Source organism: Eleginops maclovinus, chromosome 6 (genome assembly GCF_036324505.1).
Source record: "Eleginops maclovinus isolate JMC-PN-2008 ecotype Puerto Natales chromosome 6, JC_Emac_rtc_rv5, whole genome shotgun sequence".
Taxonomy (NCBI): domain Eukaryota; kingdom Metazoa; phylum Chordata; class Actinopteri; order Perciformes; family Eleginopidae; genus Eleginops; species Eleginops maclovinus.
In genome coordinates, this window is record NC_086354.1 from 100,975 (window position 1) to 113,174 (window position 12,200).

Genomic DNA, 12,200 nt, shown 5'->3' on the forward strand with positions numbered 1-12,200 from the left:
TACGGAAAAGTGTTTGGGGGAGGAAAATGGGTATACATTGAAATAAATATAGAACTTTGGGGAGGGTATTCAATTAATTTTTGGCAGCTAGAGACAGATTCAGCACGGACCAGTGGTCAAGGTCCTCCTGTATACGGGTCAGAAGAGGGGCAAAATTAGCTTTATAAAAAGGTCTTTAAACCTATCAGTTACCTGAATCCCTAAGTAAGTCGTCTGCATAAAGAGAAGCCCTTTTTCCATTCCATTTCTGAAAACGCCTGAGACGCCTCTGGACGACGGGCTGTAGGACGACGGGCTGTAGGACGGGCTGGATGACAGCGAGACGCCTCTGGGGGACGGCGGGCTGGAGGCCGGCGGGCTGGAGGCCGGCGGGACCGCTCCGGAGGAAAGTAAGGAGGACCTGGAGCAGGAGGCAGCCGGGCCACCGAGGAGACAGGAGCACCAGTTGGAGGGACCCCCGACGGGACATGAGCTGTTGTCGGCGAGACCCCAGTTGGTACTGGCATCTGCAGACCCCCAAAGAGGCAGGAGATGGCTTTGGCGGAAACCCGGGTGGTACTTGCGTCGGCAGGACCCCCGAAGAGGCAGGTGCAGGAGCCAGCAGCTCCACCGACGGGACATGAACTAGAGTCGGCAGGACATGAGCTTGAGTCGGCGGGGCCCCCCGACTGGACAGGGACATGGATTGGTGGGACCACCACCGGAACAGGTGTCGGAGGGACCACCGACTTGACGGGGTGAGGAGTTGGCGGGACCCCCATTGGAACAGGTGACGGCGGGACCCCCAACGGAGCAGGTGCAGGTGTTCGCGGGACCCCGATCGGAACAGGTGACGGCAGTACCCCCAACGGAGCAGGTGCAGGTGTTGGCGGGACCCCCATCGGAACAGGTGATGCTGGGACCCCCAACGGAGCAGGTGTTGGCAGGACCCCTATCGGAATAGATTTCGGTGGGATCCCCGACTGGACAAGCGAGGCTGGAGTCGACTGGACAGGCGAGGCTGGAGTCGAGGCTGGATTCAAGGCCGGAGTCAACTGGACAGGCGAGGCCGGACTCGAGGCTGGAGTCGACAGGACAGCAGGGGCTGGAGTCGGCTGGGCTACCGACAGGACAGCAGGCGGTGCTGTAGTCGGCCGGGCCGCCGACAGAACAGAAGTAGCTGGAGTGGGCCGGACTGCAGCTGGGAGCATGGCGGCCAGGAGGCTTGGCCTGGAAACATGGCTGTAAGGGCCGGAACTGCAGCCGGGAATGCGGCTGCTAGGGCAAAAACTTGAGCCGGAAGCGTGGCTGCAGAAGGCTTGGCTGCAGGGGGCTTGGCCGCAGGGGGCTTGGCCGCAGGGGGCTTGGCTGCAGGAAGCGTCACTGCTGTGACACGAAGTTTAAGGAAAGATGCAGGCTTTCTGGGGAAGTGACAAATGTCCTTAAATAGTCCAGCAGTGAGCTCTCTAACCATGGCTTATCTGCCAATTCCCGGCGTGAACGAAGAAGAGCTGCATCCTGAGCCTCTTTAGAACATGCTCTCCTCCACTCTCAATAAATACATAAAATGTGGTATGAATACTCCACAATAGAATCCTCAAAAAGTATTGCTGGATCCATATCGGGTTTGGTTATTCTGTCAGGGTTGGGGAAACAGGACCCAAGTGCAGTAAATCAAGGGGAAGCAGGTAAGGGTCCAAACAAAAAGCGAGCTTTATTCAAAAGCTGTTGATGAAAACATGAATCAAGGGGAACACAGAACACGAAAACCACTTAGCTTCAGACATGAAGGGCGACAGGAACAGGCAGGTATCTTGGACAAGATCAGGGAAGAAATGACGACGACCGAACAACAGACAAAAGGGAAACAGGGACTAAATACACATGGGTAATCACAAGACAAGAGACAGCTGGAAGAGGGAGGAGAAACACAGGGGCAACAGGTAAACACAATGACACAATCAGGCACAGGAGGGAAACGCAGACAGGAAGTGAAGGTTAACATGAAACAAGAGGGGAAAACATTTCAAAATAAAACACAACACAAGGACATGACAGACACGAAACAATGATCATGACAGTTACCTTATACTGCGGTCAGTCCCCATTGTAATTATGTTGTAGTTATTGCTAAAACAGGTTGGCATTTTCACAGCTGTGTGATGTATTGCCAATATTTTGTGGATTAAAGGTTACAATGTTACTATTGCTTAGTAGTGAATGGGTTACCATTAGGTATGTTTGATGTCTGGATGTCAGAGATATATTACAGTGAAACTATTATTTGCAGTGGTGGATAGTAACAAAGTACATTTACTGAAGTACAGTAGGCCTACTTAAGCACAATTTTGAGGTACCTGGTCATTACCTGAATATTTTTAGTTAATACTTTACTTCACTACATTTTAGAAGCCAATATTGTACTTTTTACTCAACTTCATTCATTTGACAGCTTTTAGTATTTGTTTAGATTCAAATGATAAGCTAATGCAAATGAATCATTGAAATACCTATGTATAATTATAGGTTAAAATATCATAAAGCAGTATTTAAAATAATTCAAATTTTAACTCTACCTTTAGCTCTACCTTTACCAGCTGTGACAAACACACTAACATCAATAATCACAATCCAGTCATTTACGATTATGAAATGGACCTTTACGGATAATAAGTACTCACTTTTGGTACTAGGGAGGTGTTCCAGGCACGTCCAGCTGGGAAGAGACCGAGGGGTAGACCTAGGACCAGGTGGAGGGATTATATCTCTTCGCTGGCCTGGGAGCGTCTTGGAATCCCCCAGTCAGAGCTGGTTGATGTGGCCAGGGAAAGGAAAGTTTGGGGCTCTCTGCTGGAGCTGTTACCTCTGCGACCCTGACAGAGAAGCGGGAGAAGATGGATGGATGGACTGATACTTTGTACCTTTATTTAATGAACATTTTGAATTCAGCACTTTAAATGTAAGAAAGTATTTTAACACAATTAGGTATTGCTACAATTACTCAAGTATAACATCCGAGTACTTCTTCCTCCTCTGATTATTTGCTTTGATAAAGATTTATGGGTCCCACTTTTAACCATAGGTTAGAAAAGTCCAATTATCACGTGGTACAGGCGCTACAGTGGGGTTGTCATGGAAACTAGCTCCTCATCAAACAGCGTCCGGACTCGCCACTGCAGCAAGCGACACGGTGAAAGGAACCGCGGATATATATTCTGTGACTTCATTTGGGGTGAGTACAAGACACTCACAGTCTTTGTGAATTGAACCACAGTGTAACAGACCGTCATTCTGAGAAAGTAAAGGCGACATATGTGAAATAAAATGTAATGGAGTTGGTTGTTGTAGCTTCCTCGCTGCTAGTCTCACGGTGAGCTAACACAACATGAATCCCATCCAGGACTTTCAAAGTAAAACCGTTCATCCCGGTATATACAGCTTTCTTGTAATTAATGCGGGTTTTTTCATGAGGAAAACATAAGCAACACTGAAAATCAGTACATAACACATCATTTGTGGTATTAAAGAATCAATTAATAATTCGGAATCCACTTTTGTCAACGTGCTTTTATTTTACAGACAAAATACCTCAATTCCGATCCTATACCAAATAACTTAACATTTGTGCATTCTTAACAGCTTGAATAGTATTTTTTCATTGTTCATTTCAGTCTGTAATACATACAATAAAAGGTCATTTGTGTCTGTTTATGTGTATTATGCCAATGAACCATCTCTGTTAAATGAGAATCAGTATTGGGACATGATTGATGCTCCGATGTTAATGCTGTGTTTGGTTCAGAGAACATATGTCTTTAGAAAAAATGCACACACACATAGAAGAAGAGCTTGGAGTTAGACTGAATTAGATGAGGCTAACCCCTGTTACGCATTTTCTCCTCCAGGTTGTCTCTCCTCCAGGTTGTCATGCAGGATAACAGGAATGGGAAGATTCCATTCCCACCACCCATCAGCAGAGACAGGGTCATCTGGGAATTTCCAAAGGTACGTCCTGCTTTCTCCAAGGTGACAATGGTCAGATCCAGTTAAATCCTGGGCAAAGGAACCCCTTCTTTTAAAGTGAGATCACTGTCGTTGGAATGGGAGAAGCGGGGGTCTGATGTTTGTTTGGAAACATGTGACTTCTTCTAACTGACTGCCTAACCAAGTGAAATCAGTGTCAGATATTTGCTCTCAGGTTCATTATGGGCTGTTGAAGTCAGCTACCCAACATCAGGTATTTATGGCTTCCAGAGAACTTATCTTTAAGAATTTAGTGATCCTTTGACTATCTGTAGAGCAACCATTCAGAAGAAGAAGAAGAAGAAGAAGCTATACTTACTTCCCTTACAGGGAAATTTCTTTCCCCACTCTGTAGTGTTTACACACATTACACACAGGGAGGATATACATGCACAGATGATATACATGCACAAACACAAGCACACACATGCAGGAGAGGTGGCAGAGCAGGGAGGCTGCCAGGTGGCCGGCGCCAGCGTGCAGTTTCGGGGTTTGGTGCCTTGCTCAATGGCACCTCGGCAGTGGCTCAGGAGGAGAACTGGCACCTCTCCAGTTACCAGCTCACTCCATTTTTTTGGTCCAGTCGGGACGTGAACCGGCTATTAGGTTATTCGTGGTTTTGATCTAGATTTCTCACATGTGGTACAAACATGAATGTCCCACTCAAGATGAACTTGAGTTGAATGAGATCCCTTTCCTTTTCATTTAGCATCAGCATCACATAAATTGTTTAGTTTGGGTGTTACTTTATTATTAAACGTTAGGATTTTAACCTCTAAATATGTTATACATTATACCAGCTATCTGCTAACATGCTATCAATGCCCTTGCTAAAATAATAAGATGAACTTTGTTGATCCCAAATTGGGAAGAAAAAAAACCCGGCTAACATCTGCATGTGAGCCCTGGCATTGTTAGCATGTAGCATTTATCTCAGAGCACTGCTTAGCATCAGTACAGCCTCTCATAGTCTTTTGATAAGTTATATTTAATGGCAAAATAAATGTCACTAATATATATTTGTGTCCTTCTGTAGTACTACACACCTAATGCGTCTCTGCAGCTGAAGAAAGACTGGGACACTAAGGCTAAAGCAGCCTGTAAAGACGGAACCACCAGCCGTCAGCCGTGAGTCTCCTGCTTTGTGTCAGTGCATGATATATTAACATCAAATCGAAAGCTTTAACATCTCACTGTCCTGTTGTCTTCTTTAAAGATGGGACCGCCAGAAAATGTCAAAAGTGGTGGTTGTTGGAGACCTGAATGTGGGGAAGACCTGCCTCATTAATAGGTACAAACAACAATTAGCCAATAAAGATGTAACCTATATATATAACTGTATGGCGACAATATATGGCGAGTGACCTCTTCATTTAGTGAAGCGGCTTCGCCGTGCTGCTAACCATCTTACAACCAATCAGATTCATCCTGACTGGAAAAGGTTGGAAACCCTGTTGATGCAGAAACCTGTGAACATATTTTCTTGACTATATAGGATGTCCACTACACTCTTGTGTAACCAACTGATTGCACTTATAGGAAAGTAAGGGATTTAGTTTAAAAAAAAGTAGAAGAATTCTAAACAAATCTGGTGGCACACTATTGTGAGTGTGGGTTCTAAACTGCCCTTTTCAGGTTCTGTAAGGATGTATTTGAAAGAGACTACAAGGCCACCATAGGTGTGGACTTTGAGATCGAGAGATTTGAGATATCGGGAGTGCCTTTCTCCCTTCAGATGTGAGTAGTTTAATTTGAAATTCTGCATACATGTACAGTGCCTTCTGATTACTTTTAGTTTTTTGGCTTTCTTATGTACTTTTCTTTCGTTAGTTGGGATACTGCTGGGCAGGAAAAATTCAAGTGCATCGCTTCTGCATACTACAGAGGAGCTCAGGGTAAGTCGATCTGATGGTGAGACCAGTTTTCATGTCACCTAGTGCAAACTAATAATGCTGAATCTTTTTGTTTGTCTTTTCCAGTCATTATCACAGTCTTTGACATGGCAGACATAAAGTCCCTCGATCATACATGGTAGGTCTGATTCAACCTTATCATCTGGATAATTCAGCCACCAGTCCTTACCTACAGACAAAAGTGTTTCCTTTAGACATCTACAACATCAGATAATGAATGGCAAAGCTACCACTCAGTCAGCAGACAGCAATATTTCAATGTTATCATTAAAATCAACAGCCAGCAAGTGTAGTCACACACTGGGATGTAGCAATGTAAATTAAAAATGAAACAAAAAAAAGTGACAATGTATCACCGTACCATATCTGTCAATAATGATAGCTATCTTCATTCAATTTTCAAGTTCATTTCCCAGAACTAAGTATCTAGATGTAACATTTATTGTGTAAGTCATAGTCTCGGCAATTAAGACTTGATAGGACTTTTGTTTTAGTTTGTTCATATTAGGAATCTCTGGAGTACACGTTGGTGGTGATTTAGAGCTCTGGAACCAGGAGTATTACATGTGTATAAAAATCTCTAACATACATCCATTATCTGTAAATGCTTATCATTTACAGGGTCACAGGCATCTGTATACAGTATGATTCAAATACTACCTGAAACTGGAAGGGCATGTTTTACATTAAAACAATGTAAGAGCTTTGTTTTGTTTTTTATAGCCAGTGGCTGGAGGAGGCCATGAGAGAAAATGAACCTCACTCCTGTTTCATCTTCTTGGTTGGCACTAAGAGTGACCTGCTGGTGAATATACTTTATTTATTGTAGATGTTTATTATGCACACAACACATTTTTCTTGTATTACTCAACTCTCTCCTTCTTTAGCCTTTAGAAGAAAGACAGCGAACAGAAAAAGATGCCATCAGGATAGCAACAGAAATGCATGCAGAGTTTTGGGCTGTTTCATCTAAAACAGGTAAAACCAAGAGCTCATACTTGTCACTGCTATAGTGCTTTAGGAAAACAAGAATACAAATACTCTGGTCAATGCAACCACCACTGTAAGAAAGTACACATATTGCGTTATTTTCAGGGGAGAACGTGCAGGGTTTTTTCTTCAGGGTGGCAGCCTTGGCCTTTGAAAAGTGCATGCTGAAGAACATGGAGAATGGAGCCCCTGCTAGCATCGGACATGGAAATAGTATCAGTAAGTAATAACACAGCTCCTAAAGAGCAGAGATGTTAATAATGAAAGCATTGAGGTTTATTAAATTGACCTTAATCTTTGTGTTGACAGAATCAGATCGGGCCAACCTGGAGGAGGCGGCGCAGCAAGACGCAAAGAGAACCTGCTGCTGATGAACGGAGGAACTCTCAAAATGCTTTATTCTGAAAATCACTGACTGTTTTACTGGTCTGAAAAGTGCCTTAGGACATGCTCCATTGAAATCACAGAAACTGCTATGTATTCTGATGTTTGCAAAAGGTTCAGTACCAGTAAGAGCTACTGGAAGCCAATTGTTATTTGATGGAAGCCGGTCTCTTTTGCTGATACTAAATTGAATGAATCTGACGTTGTAATGGGATAGTTGTCAGTATTTCATCTAGAATATTTTAAATCATGGGAAACCTAACATAAAACATTAAATAAGGCTTATAAACTAAAATGAATCATTTTGGTTTGTGGTCTTCTCATGTAGTATTGGTCTTTTTCTGCAAAATACAAACTACCACCATGGGACCGGCCAATAATACCACTGGCAAAAACCCTTGTGTGGGCGCTTTAGATATTCTTTGCTACTGTCATAGTGTTTGTTCTTTTATACAGTATTGTTGTGGAATATGTCTTACATCTTATTGTGGGGGATAAAGATTTAATGAAAGTATTGTTTACTTTTATTTAATAAAAGTGTAAATTCACAGATAAAATTGTTACACATTTATGATGCCATTTTTAAAGTAACATCTTGATTTATTGGAGCATTAGCTGATGATAGCAGCTGTGCATTTAAATAATAATAAAAAAATATAAATATTTTGTCATCAAATAAAGTGGTTTATCAGCTGTCTGAAGTGTTCTGTTATGATTATATTTAAAATGATGTCATGCTATACAAGGTTCACAAGCAACATTCATAATGTATTCCTTAATGATGAGGACTTTCCTCTGTAAAACAACACATGTTTATACATGTTTGCCTTTATTAATTAGTTGGTCCTTATATGTAAACAAAGATGAATGAACTAACTTATGCATCACATCATAGTTGTATGACCCCTAAATTGGAACATGCAGATTTGTTTAATGTACATGTAAATATTATCAGGCAACAGGTCTTGTATGTTTGGAATATGGAAGAATTCATGGATGGGTTCAACCGAGAAAAAAATACTTTTTAATCTTACCGAAGATGTAAAAAAAGCGGAGTGAGCCCTCTTGTTTCACTAAGCACTCTCAGACCCGCAACTAACCAATCACATCTCACATGTCCATGTTTTGGAGGAAATGCGACCAGTGGTAGCTAGCTAGTTAGTTAGCTGCTTTCTATTTCCACGTTAAACCCGTACCTACAAGTTATTCGAACTATGTATATGTATCTCCATGGCAAATAGTTATCGGAACGTTGGTGCTAATGTACGTTTCTATTAGTTCAGTCGCTGTAAGGCTTCTTAAATGAGACACAAGCTAAACTAGCATAATGTCAACATCCCAGGGCAGGTTGTGCTGCTAAAGGAGCTCGAGTTGTTGAGAAGAGCCTGCTGAGGTACTGTTATATTTATATTATTCGTGCACTTGGTCTAACCGATCAACCCTGATGTTTTATTGAATACTCTAATTAATATAATATTATTAATACAAAAATATACCTCTTTAATTTATGGTAGTTTGTGATATAGAATAAAAATACTAATTCGTTTTTGCCTGCAACTTTAATAAATCACATAATAACTGAATATTTTTTATCTCCAGCTGTTCATTATGAAGACCAATAAATCATATAAGCTTGTGCTGCACAAGAAAGGCTTTGGTGGAAGTGGTAAGTAATAACACTAATTCATACAATGTGATTTCTGTAAGATTATTTTACAAATGAGCTTTTCCTCTGGGCAGATGATGAGTTGGTTGTCAACCCAAAGGTTTTCCCTCAAGTCAGTCTGAGGGATATCATCGAGATTGCACACCCCACAGATGAGTACAGGTGAGACTTCATAATGAGCAGACTGCTGTTGAATGTTCATCTACATATTGTTGCACTACTGAGTTTATAATCTGGTCATGTCTCTTTCTTTTTTACCCCCAGTCCTCTTCTGCTTCAGGTGAAGAGCCTAAAAGAGGACCTCCAGAAAGGTAAAGGCATTATGATCGAACACTTTAACTTTGCATGTTTGCTATAACTCTAAAATGATATTAGGCTAGATCAAATACATTTGATATTTTTATATTAATGAACAGGGGTTTGAAGTGTTGTAAAAAAACAATCTGTAAACCTAATCTTAAGGTTTATGAAACTTATGAGCATTATTACCAATATGGAAGTAACAAAAAGGTTTTAAATTAATGTCATTTTATAAAAATGAACTGATTGAATTGTGAAAATAATTGGCAGAAAAGTAAATAAAGGTTGTTATTGTTATTCCTTCTCTTTTTGTCATGTTTCGTACTGTAAACATTTCAAATTCCTCTGTAATGTTGCACATTCTCGTTAACCCGCAGCTGCTACCAGTTGGGATGACTGCACATATTTAATTTTTCAATTGAGTACATTTTCATATTCCTGTTGTAATGACTTTTTGTATTTATATCTCCTGTAAACATTTTAAAAATATTTCTGGATTTTACAATAGTTTTTAAAATAAACCAGATTCTGATTCTAAATGAATTAAACACAGTAAATACATATAAATTGATTGTAAATGCTCTGTTATTATAACCAGTCCATACTCTATACCATGCAAATGTTTGTGATGGTTGACTTACCTGTTCATTATCCATGATTGTTATTTAGTTCTTATCCAAAAAGAATTAGAACTGCTTTAGATGTTCTTATGGAATATGTCTCGCCCATCATCGGGGATGCTACAAGTGTTTAAAGGGTAGATTTTTAGAGCAAGAAAACCAAATGTTTTTTACTTTTAATTGATGAAAGTATTTTCCAACAGATAGAATAGCAGAGGTTGAAGAAGTACTCAGATTATTTACTTAAGTAAAAGTAGCAACACTACAGTGTAACACTACTCAAGTTAAAGTTACAAGTAAAAGTCTTGCTTTAAAAATTGTACAAAAGTATAATTAAAATATACATTACGGTACTCATTTTGCAGAATGGGCCATTTTAGCGTTATATATTATCTAATCATTTCTAATTTACATTTTATATTGATAATCTAAATCCTCAAAGGAGTTAGTAATGAAATATCTAAAATGAGTGTTGTGGAGTAAAAAGTACAACATCTGCCTACAAAATGTATTGGAGTAAAAGTATAATGTAGCTTAATGTGAAAATACTCAAGTACCTATATCTTTCACTTAAGTACAGTACTTGAGTTACATTCCACCACTGTAAAATTGTGATAACATTATAGTAATAACATTTAATGTCTTAAACTAATATCTTGATTTCTTGTGTTCTTATCCAGAGACCATCAGTGTGGATCAGACTGTAGCACAAGCCTTCAAGCTGCGTGCTTACCAGGATGTCATTGTTAGCATTGTGGACCCAAAGGTATGTTGACTGCGACCCATCTCGTCTCCACTCTCTCTCTCAGCGAACAGAACCTCTCATAGTTGAGCTTTTTTCTGCAGGATGTAACACTGGATCTGGTGGAGCTGACCTTCAAGGACCAGTACATTGGCAGAGGAGACATGTGGAGGCTCAAAAAGAGTCTGGTGGGACATGAGAAGGATAATATCTGGATATAATGTGAAATGCCAAAATGATGTGAGGATTAAAGTGTTATCATTTTGATTCCAGGTGAGCACATGTGCTTATGTGACGCAGAAAGTGGAGTTTGCAGGAATCAGGTACTGAGCATTCATTTTATTCTCTACTCTCTGTTTACAATAAAGGCATTCAGGGTGACATTACGTTAAAAGTAAAGATTAATAAAATGTGCAAAGAGATCTGTGATTTTGTTGGATCCTTAAGTTAGAATAGAATGTGCAAATTTAAATACCTCTTTATTTTTTCCTTTATTTACTTTTGCTTTTCATTGATTCGGTATTGTATTTTCTTTTTGCCCTAGTCATTTGTTCGTATATGTGTACGTGCTGTATATAAGTGTATGTTTATATAGAATTTGGTTTATATATGTGTATTTATATACATACACACATGAATATCCTTTTCCTACTGTACATTTTCAGTTAAAATGCTGTAATATTTGGGTCCCTGACCAGAAACGTTTAAACTGGATGACTAACGGGAGGGCTATTTTCTTTATGTGTTATGCTTTCTGCCCTCTCGCTTCTACTCATTTTGTTTTTGATTGTCTGTTTCATTAGTTCTCTGTATTAATATTGCACTGAATTAGTAGAAGGACAAAAAAGCAACCTAGAGGCTTAATAAGACAGTGGTATTTTGTTTGTTTTTATCCCAGCTGTCCCTTGCTTTCTTTGTATACAATGGTGATGATGATAACTTTATAATGTGTGTGTCACTACATGCAATCTCATGCTGTTTTCTCCTTGTGCAGAGCCCAGGCCAGTGAACTGTGGGTGAAGGGAGAGAAAGTGACCTGTGGGTACATCAGTGAAGACACCAGGGTAAGAGCAGTTTGAAAGCTGATACGTACCAACAGCACAACAGTACCTGAAGTAAACCCAATCTATATTAATCTCTCCCTGGACTGGTTCTTTTTAATCTGTCTTCATACATGAGTAACAAACTAAATCAATATGACCTGTACTTCTGTAATATTCTACAGATAATAATGATAATAATAATGATGATGATGATGATGATGATGATGATGATGATAATAATGATATTACATTTTATTTGGAGGCTCCTTTCATGAAACCCAAGAACACCATACAGTTCATTTAAGAAAAACAGGTTTGAAAAAGCAAAACATTAAGATATTTTTGGGGGGCTTTTTGGACAGTGGAGAGTGACAGGAAAGTGGGAGAGGGAGTCGGGGTGGGATCCGGAAAGGACCACGGGTTGGGAATCGACCCGGGTTGCCGGCGTACGGTGCAGGTGCCCCAGCCAGTTGTGCACGGCCGGGGCCGAAAGAGACATTCTTAACAGACAGGGGACAAGGACAGGAACATGAGTGAGTA

At 40.4% G+C, this 12,200-nt stretch overlaps 2 protein-coding genes across 11 annotated transcripts in view; both read left to right on the top strand.

Moving 5' to 3' along the window:
* Positions 1–3,120: 3,120 nt before the first annotated feature.
* On the top strand, positions 3,121–7,986 carry rab36 (RAB36, member RAS oncogene family). Of its 2 annotated transcripts, XM_063886313.1 has the most exons (11): positions 3,121–3,211; positions 3,885–3,984; positions 5,039–5,130; positions 5,219–5,293; positions 5,638–5,739; positions 5,833–5,897; positions 5,982–6,033; positions 6,639–6,720; positions 6,803–6,893; positions 7,011–7,124; positions 7,215–7,986. In XM_063886313.1, exons 2-11 carry the CDS (start codon positions 3,907–3,909, stop codon positions 7,274–7,276), a joined length of 813 nt encoding a protein of 270 aa, XP_063742383.1. In that variant the 5' UTR covers positions 3,121–3,211; positions 3,885–3,906; the 3' UTR covers positions 7,277–7,986. The 2 variants fall into 2 exon arrangements, with proteins under 2 accessions (XP_063742383.1, XP_063742384.1); XM_063886314.1 differs by lacking the exon at positions 5,638–5,739.
* Positions 7,987–8,425: 439 nt separating this feature from the next.
* depdc5 (DEP domain containing 5, GATOR1 subcomplex subunit) overlaps positions 8,426–12,200 on the top strand; it is a 36,592-nt gene continuing 32,817 nt past the window's right edge. For 8 of the 9 annotated variants that reach the window (XR_010166007.1, XR_010166006.1, XM_063885744.1 and 5 more), the window contains exons 1-8: positions 8,426–8,682; positions 8,889–8,955; positions 9,030–9,117; positions 9,220–9,266; positions 10,556–10,641; positions 10,722–10,805; positions 10,891–10,940; positions 11,612–11,681. Coding sequence is in view for 7 of the 9 variants with exons in the window: in XM_063885744.1 (XP_063741814.1) it covers positions 8,898–8,955; positions 9,030–9,117; positions 9,220–9,266; positions 10,556–10,641; positions 10,722–10,805; positions 10,891–10,940; positions 11,612–11,681 (483 nt within the window). In the remaining 2 variants the exon portion in view is untranslated. Of the gene's footprint in view, positions 8,683–8,888; positions 8,956–9,029; positions 9,118–9,219; positions 9,267–10,555; positions 10,642–10,721; positions 10,806–10,890; positions 10,941–11,611; positions 11,682–12,200 lie in introns of those variants that run through there. The other variant, XM_063885751.1, reaches the window with a different exon arrangement.